At 37.5% G+C, this 8,921-nt stretch overlaps 1 protein-coding gene across 1 annotated transcript; it reads left to right on the forward strand.

Moving 5' to 3' along the window:
• Positions 1 to 1,055: 1,055 nt before the first annotated feature.
• Positions 1,056 to 8,921, forward strand: LOC118739421 (heat shock 70 kDa protein cognate 1; the record flags this gene model as incomplete). Its single annotated transcript, XM_036470724.1, is given in 2 exon segments — positions 1,056 to 2,005; positions 7,370 to 8,921. Coding segments are annotated over 2 exon segments (1,757 nt in total), but the record flags the coding sequence as incomplete, so codon positions are not given.

Consider the following 8,921-nt stretch of genomic DNA (forward strand, 5'->3'; position numbering starts at 1 on the left):
TTTGTGCTCTCTAGGATTTTTAAGAAAAACAGATTTTTACGAAAATTATTTCATGGTACATATGAGGCATTCTTTGTCAACTGAGCCTCCCTGCCCTTTCTGCAAAATTGGTTGAGGTAAAAAAAAATTGGCTATAGTCTTTAAAATTCGGCTAAAATATTTACTTTTGAATTATGAGTGGCATTTTTTTTAATCCAATAAGGCGGATAAAGTTTAAAATAATCACATTTTTTTTTTTAATTAAAAATGGCTGATACAATATAGTGGTTAAATTGTCCAAAATTTATTCATCGCTTTTCCAAAATTAGTTCAGGTACAAAAAATCTGTTATATTTATAAAAATTTGGTAAACATGTTAACTTTTAAATGATGATAACGTTTTTTCACATACGTCTGATCCAGTATAACGGACAAAAATTTGAAAAATGATCTTAATCGCTTGAAATTTGTTACTGGGGAGTTTTTTTTTGATCGACCCAATATGGCAAACTCAATAAATTAAAAAAAAAAATCCGTAATTTTGAATTTTAAAAACTCGTAGTAAAATTCATAATCAGCAACCAAAAATCTCCTGAGTAACGAGTTTCGCGCGAATTCAATAAGTTGTTAAAAACTTTTCCCCAATGTTAGATTTAAAAAAAAAACTGCATTCATCATTTAAAATTTTTTTTTGCTAAATTTCCAAGAATAAAAATTAATTTGTCTGCAAGAATTTTGTATATAGGGAGGCTTCAATTGACGAATAATGTATGTATCATATGTAGTTATTAATATCGAACTGGGGAAAATCTCATTTTGCGTCTATAAATTAAAAAAATCACAACTTAAGAGACTTGGCGACTGAGTGTCTTCGACCTCAGAAGAGAAATGCACCAAATCTGCTGAGCCATATGGACGTTATAACATCGCCCGAGAAATTTCGCCGAACGCAAACGGCCGAAACGGTTAACAGCGATTGCTAAGCATATCGAAATTATTTTGAAAATACAAAATGCGATCATTTTGGCTCATTCACTTGCGAACAACGGCCAAGTTCACAACACTCTCTGGCGGCATACACACTTGCATACAAATTTGTTTTTGAAGAAAATAATCCAAAAATAAAATCTCAAAAAAACAAAGAGCAATAAAAGTTTTGAAAGCGAAAAATTACTAAATACAAAACAATTACATTGAACAACTTACAAATTCAAGTATTCGGGGCTTAAATCAGTTAAGTGTCGCTAAAATTATTGCATTAAATAATTTGCTACTGCATTGGCATAGAAAATATTATTGTTCGGTAACTTTCTACGCGTTCGTGCCGCTGTAACGCATATGCGAACGCCGCCGCAGTGGAGCTGCAAAGAGAGAAACTCCTAGAATTTCTGCGAGTATCCACCTTCGTCCTGCTATTCCTCATCATATCACTTTACCTATACCGTTACGCATTCTGAGAAGGCGCCTAGATTTAAGTTAATCTTCTACTCAAACGGCCAAGCAACCAAAAGAGGTAAGTTGTGGATATTTTGTGAAATTGTGAGATTATTTTTTACATCAACGAATACTTATGCAATGTGCGCATTCTTTCTGCATAATTTGGTGCAACTAAATTTGGTTCATCTCTATGTATGTATGTACGTATATATGTACATATGTATGTATATATGTTTGGGCTGGCTATGCAATCAACTCAATGCGCTGCACCAACGTTCACCATCGTCGCTATAATTAAAGCAGCTAGTGCAGCAAGAAACACAGCAATAACAAAGGCCTCAACCGCACTGTAGCCCGGCATCAGGCAGCAACACTGCAATCACAATGGCTAAAGCGCCAGCAGTTGGCATTGATCTTGGCACGACATACTCATGCGTCGGTGTGTTTCAGCATGGCAAAGTCGACATTATCGCCAATGACCAGGGCAATAGAGTGACACCATCCTATGTGGCCTTCACCGATACTGAGCGACTAATTGGTGATGCGGCCAAAAATCAAGTGGCCATGAACCCAAACAACACTATTTTTGGTGAGTTCAACAAAAACTAAAAACTAGATAATAAACAGCAAACAAACAAAAAAAAAAACTAAACAGAAAAATAAACAATAAAATATGATTAACTATGATGCTGAGCGCCACCCACTATCCCCACAACGAAAGACATCATCAATCATGCACGTCGAATGCATGCACAAACACTTGCACTCATACATATATGTACTGCAATTTTAGTACAACTCGTAGCCAAGAATATAAACATCTTTCCTTTTGTTTTTGTACATTTTTGGCCACATCGTATTATGCACTTGTCGCTTTCTATTTATCATTTTCTGTTGCTAAATTTGTTTGACGCGCTGTCGCTTCTCTTTGGCTCAACCATCAGCCAAGTCGTCCGTGCCACTGTCGACATTGCACAGTGTGCCGTGCAGAACAAGCTGGGTGGACAAAAATGTTTACTATAAGTTTTGCGGTATATTCATGTTGGTATTCAGTGAGTCAGTCTTATCTCTAGTCAGTAAGAGAAAGTCATAAAAAGTTCACCAAAAATGTGTGGTTAAAACAAACAGAAACAGTCAGGTGATATCATATCTGGATGTCATTTTGCTCTCGGTGCTCCAACAGTCGCAATGGCCGAGTGAGCAAATCTCTAGCGCGCCGTTCGAGAGATTCGAGGTTCGAATCGTCAGGCAGAGGTTTGTTTATTTTTAACCGGCTTGAAAAAGAGGAGGAGGTTATCAATTTGTCTTAATATTTTTTATTTTTATTTTTATGTATGTTATCGAATAACTTGCTAACCGATTTGTATAATTCTCTTTTTTTTGGGGGGGAAAAGGTAGTGCTTCAGAGGTGGTCCCATTCTAATTTGTTTTAGATGCGATCATTGGATCATGAAGAAATTAACGATACTCTCAAATTTTTATATGAGAGTAGAATTTTGTTTATATTTTTTGTTTAAAAAGGACTTGTTCATTTAATTTTCCATTTACAACAATTTTACATGTTTTTTTTATTTTATTGTTTTAAAAATAATTCTTATTTATTTCCTTAAAGTTTTATGATATTAAAGTATTTAGGTTTATTTTCTAATAAAATTGTTGATAAAAAATTTCCTCGCTTCATTTTCGATTTTTTTTATAGTAAATAGAAAGCAATTATCATTTCCGCCATATTTTTCTTATTCACCGCGAAAAGTCTCTAGTAGTGACTAAAGACGATGACTGCGGCAGACCAAATACGGTACCAAAAAATGACTTGTGTTGTGAGTGCATAGTTTTTTCTTGCAATGGGTTTCAGTAAGATTAAAAATTGATTTCTGAAGACTGAGAACACCCCATAGTACTTAGAATGTAGAACATAAAAATACTTTTCAGTCAGGGCTTTCGGCATATGCTGTATGTTAGTAAGTTACCCTTTTCTAGAAAACCGGGAATGCATTTTGTCCACCTAGCCTGTAGCGCGCGACACACTGTGCGTTAGTGTGCCAATGTGTATGGCTGCCACAAATATGTTGCCAACGTCTGTCAGTAAATATTCCTAATTTATTCAATTAAATTTTCTATTGTTGCCACGTCCATTTTTATTATTCTCGCTTATATGCAGCTAATTTTAGTAGATATTTATTTTCATTACGTTGATCCCGCTTATGTGGCGGTAAATTTTTATTTTACCTATCACTTGGTAGTATAATTTGCATTTAGATATTTTAAGCACAGCGTCACTTGGTGTTGCACATGCTTTTATTCGCTCCGTAGTTCACAAACAAATTCTTTTACAGAAGCGTCTCTCTCAACCAAATCGGTTCGCATCGCCATCTCATCGACTGCACATGTCCCTATGAGTGACTTATTTAATTTGCATAGGAGTACTTATTTCGTCCAATACCTCAGCAGACCCATCAAAGCCAATTTAGTACTTATACCCCGACCTCATTACTTCAGTGATCTGCATACATACATGCATATCTTTAAAATTTGTTTACTCTGACGTCTTATTCTATCGTCACGTATGAGTTGGTGCTGTTGCCACAGATATTTACAAGTCCCAAAGGTTTTTATCTTAAAATTAGGTGCCAGAGTCACCTCAATTTCGACTCAATGTCTGGGGTAATGCAGACAAATTTTCTAGAAAGTGCATTACGCATTTTGAACTCAACAATACATATAACTTACTTTATTTGTGTTTGTGTAAATATGTTATACCTGTTGCTGTATGAAAATATTTATTGCATTGGTATGACTTTAAGAGATGTTTTTTGTGGAGCGATGCTTTTGTGAAAGTATTTCCCGCTCAACCATCCATAATTCCTTTGCTGTGGACTGAAGGAATCTCTTGTAGTTTGTAATTGAGAGTAATTTAATTTCTAAAGAAATCATTACGAGTCAGCTCTGCTCAATATATAAACGTGCACTGGACGGAGTGAACAACTCCTCGATGTGACAATTGCCTCCTTACCCTGCAGTGACCAGTAAGAAAGTCGGTAACCATTCTTAGTAAAGATTGTTAGGCATTCGGAGTGTTTTAGTTCTATTTATTGATATTTTCGGAATGAAAGATTTTGTCTATCTGCAACTTTCCGAATTTTCCCTGTAATGTTGCTCCTTCCATATAATAATTTCGCCTAAGTGTACTCCATGGCATGCCGATGAAGGTTCCTCGCGAGAATGTCTGTCACTTCATGGCTCATGATCGCCCTGGTATCCAAATGAAGTAAATCCGAGTTCTGTATGCGATGAATTTTAAATGTTGAAGCAAAGCCCAGGCGAGGACCGCCGCCCTTGTGTCAGAGTGTATAAAAACATATACTCGTAGACGTGTTTGTTGGGCGCCTGCCTCAGACATGCAGCTCGGCTTGAAAAACAGATTAAGCTTGCCCGATGCTAGTGAAAAAAGAGTCATCAGGGTTGTATACAAAAGACCTCTGCTCCGATACCATGGTCATGGTCTTGGAACCAACAGTGTACCAGACGTGGCTATCTCTTCAGGATTTTAGTCGTTCATTGTCGCATTTGTCGCTTCTTATACATAAATAAATTAAAGTTGCATCGTTTCTTCTCTAATATAATTTATATTGACTCGTTGTATCGAGTGCCGTAATCTCAAAATGGATTGTCGAATCGAATCGAAAACGAAAATAAGGGCGTTCGGCTCTCGGTGGGAAATGGTATATGTATGCATGTACACTGAGAAAAATCTAGTTGGTTTTTTTTTAATTTTATTTGTGAAAAGCTTGAACAGAAATTTGCAAATCTCACACAAATTCATGCTTAGTTCCAAATTAGTTTAGTTGGAATAATTTTAAAAATTTTATACAATCTGAATATTTGAAAGCTAAGCAAAAATAACTATCTGGTTGACGTGGTTCTCCATACATAATATGCAAATCATAAATTTGTATGGAAACTTTTTGTATCTATGTATATATCTCTACTCAAGTGCTCATAACTTTTACATTTAGCATTCAATTTAGGTGAGCAGGGTCTTATGGTATTTATAAAAAATCATGCTTTAGCGGGCAACTATTCGGAAGTTAACAGGTTCTTTCATGCTGATATTTTTACCGAGAGTAATTTTCTATACAATTTTTAACCGACTTCTAAAAAAGGAGGAGGTTGTCAGTTCGTCGGAATATATACTATATGTATTTGTTTTAATGTATTTTACCGCATAACTTTGGACCACGTCAACCGATTTCTATAATTCTTTTTGCATCGGAAAAGTAGTGTCCTAGGGGATAGTCCCATACTAATCCGGTTTAGATCCGATCATTGGTTCATGATATATATAAATATATGTATATATATATCTTTTTTGTATGAGAATTGAAGTCGGTTTTTTTTTTTGCTAAAAATAACTTGTTTTTTTTTTTAATTATGCCAAATTTTCGATATGTCAATGATTAACTTCTGAAATAGAAATCCGGTGGGAAAATATTGTTTACAAAGAAGATAGCAAATTCAATGAGCTTCAGTGCATAAAAAGAAATTTGAGACTGGCCAGCTATATAAAAAAAATGTAAGTGCACTTTTTCAATCAGATGAATCGTCTTTTTTTAAGTCTTTTTAATTCACACTGCTTTCATCACTTCAAATGGTACAATTTTTATCTCATGCAATATTATTTAGTTAAACAGGACTACAGTAAGACGTGGAGTAGGCCTACCGGGAAAGTCCTGTTAAAAAAACGCACCAACAGGTACATTGGAATTGTGCATATTATGGAGAACACAATTGTTTAATCATTATATCTCAGAAATGGTAATCCGAGGTTTTATATGATAAACCTTACAAATCTGGGCGGCAAAGTTTTTTCAATCGCATTGGTGAATCAATTTGTGCAAGATTTCCAGCGCAAGTACGAGAACAATTAGGTTTATCTTTTTTCAGTGTACATCTATTGTGATTGTGCTATAAAAAGGCTTCTCATATTTTTTATGAAGGAGCTGCTTGAGTTATCAAATGATTCTTTATACTGGAGTCAAACACCTCCAGTCGATTCGTTTATCAATTTTATAACAAAGAACTATAGAAAAAATATTTAAATATCTGTTTACCTCTAAGTTTTACACTTTGGCAGCGGCTATGCCAATAATTCAAATGCAATACCGTTTTTATTTTTTACGCAAGATAATTAAGAGTTTGATCAAAATCACTTTAAAAAGCGTTTTTTGGGTTATTCCATACTCCTTGGATGTTTTTTTTTTCCATAAAATTGTTATCTATCAACTCACTGTTATTAACCCATCTATTCTCCTATATTCTATACATAAAATTACAAATATACTACGTGTCCATTCTGTGTGTTAGATCTAATATGAAACCTTATTTGTTTTGTGCTCTCATTTCAGTTCTGTAATTCAGAGAGTCTTTGGACTCCCATGTTTGAGTAAATATATATTCTGCCTGACTAATATCTCAAATGCAATGTAATTTAAAAATTGTGTTGTCCGCCGCAATTAAACTTCACAGTTTTATTCGCTAAGTGTGTACTAAAGTTGAATGTTTGTAATAAAATAATCAGCCTGCCGTTAAAAGTAAAAGTTTAGCCTTTTAGTTCTTTTTTGCATCACCCTCGAATCTATCACAGAAGTTCATATGCACTAATAGCGTTTTCTTTTCCCGAAATAATTTGGCATTTATTCTGCCCTGCTCCAGGGTTGTCAGGTTTCCGTGCTCTTTTCTCTGCATCTTCACATACATATTGTGTGCTCTTTCTTTAAAATGTCGCCACATAAGGAGGTGGCATTTTTTCGAAAAAAGAAAACGCCATAAGTGTACTGCTACTCACTTGCTTCATAATTGCGTTTAGTTAATTCATATAACATATATACATACATACATATTTATATGATCCCCCAGATACCATCTTTTTGTCCTCTTATCTTTCACATCGCAGATGCAAAGCGTTTGATAGGCCGCAAGTTCGATGATGCCACCGTGCAGAGCGACATGAAGCACTGGCCTTTCGAAGTCTTCAACGAGAATGGCAAACCGAGAATGCGCATCGAATATAAGGGCGAAAAGAAGAGCTTCTTTCCGGAGGAGATCTCTTCGATGGTGTTGACGAAGATGAAGGAAACCGCAGAGGCGTACCTTGGCAAGCCAGTCACAGATGCTGTCGTCACGGTGCCGGCATATTTTAACGACTCACAGCGTCAGGCTACAAAGGATGCCGGCGCCATTGCTGGCTTAAATGTGCTGCGTATCATTAATGAGCCCACTGCTGCAGCCATCGCTTACGGTCTGGACAAGAAGGGTACCAGTGAGCGCAATGTATTGATTTTCGATTTGGGCGGCGGCACTTTTGATGTGTCCATACTTACCATTGAGGACGGCATCTTTGAGGTGAAGTCTACAGCAGGCGATACACATCTGGGCGGCGAAGATTTTGACAATCGCATGGTGAATCATTTTGTGCAAGAGTTCCAGCGCAAGTACAAGAAAGATTTGGCACAAAATAAGCGCGCTTTACGACGTTTGCGCACAGCTTGCGAGCGCGCCAAACGCACGCTTTCGGCCTCCTCGCAGGCGAGCATCGAAATCGATTCGTTGTACGAGGGCATTGACTTCTACACATCCATAACGCGTGCACGTTTCGAGGAGTTGAATGGTGATCTATTCCGCGGCACCATGGAACCAGTTGCGAAGGCGCTGCGTGATGCGAAAATGGACAAGGGACAGATACACGATATTGTTTTAGTTGGCGGTTCGACGCGCATACCGAAAGTACAGAAGCTATTGCAGGACTTTTTCAATGGCAAGGAGTTGAATAAGTCCATAAATCCGGATGAAGCGGTCGCTTACGGCGCTGCTGTGCAGGCGGCTATATTATGCGGTGATAAATCGGAGGCGGTACAGGATCTTCTGCTGCTCGATGTAACACCACTCTCACTAGGTATCGAGACAGCTGGCGGTGTCATGACCGTGTTAATCAAGCGTAACACGACAATCCCAACAAAGCAGACGCAGGTATTCACTACCTACTCGGACAACCAGCCAGGCGTGCTGATACAGGTGTTCGAGGGTGAGCGCGCCATGACCAAGGACAACAATATTCTCGGCAAATTCGAGCTGAGCGGCATACCGCCTGCACCGCGCGGCGTGCCACAAATTGAGGTGACTTTCGATATTGACGCGAATGGCATATTAAATGTGACAGCTGTGGAGAAGTCCACTGGGAAAGAGAATAAAATTACCATCACAAACGATAAGGGACGGCTGAGCAAGGACGACATCGAACGCATGGTAAATGAGGCGGAACAGTATCGCAATGAGGATGAGAAGCAACGTGAACGTATCAACGCCAAGAATGCGCTCGAATCCTACTGCTTCCAAATGAAATCCACAATGGATGATGAGAATATACGCGCAAAAATTTCGGACGCTGATCGCCAGCTGATCTTGCAGAAATGTAATGAGACTATCACATGGTTGGATACCAACCAGCA

The sequence above is a fragment of the Rhagoletis pomonella genome, unplaced genomic scaffold (assembly GCF_013731165.1).
Source record: "Rhagoletis pomonella isolate Grant_MI unplaced genomic scaffold, Rhpom_1.0 Rhpom_scaffold_00005, whole genome shotgun sequence".
Classification (NCBI taxonomy): domain Eukaryota; kingdom Metazoa; phylum Arthropoda; class Insecta; order Diptera; family Tephritidae; genus Rhagoletis; species Rhagoletis pomonella.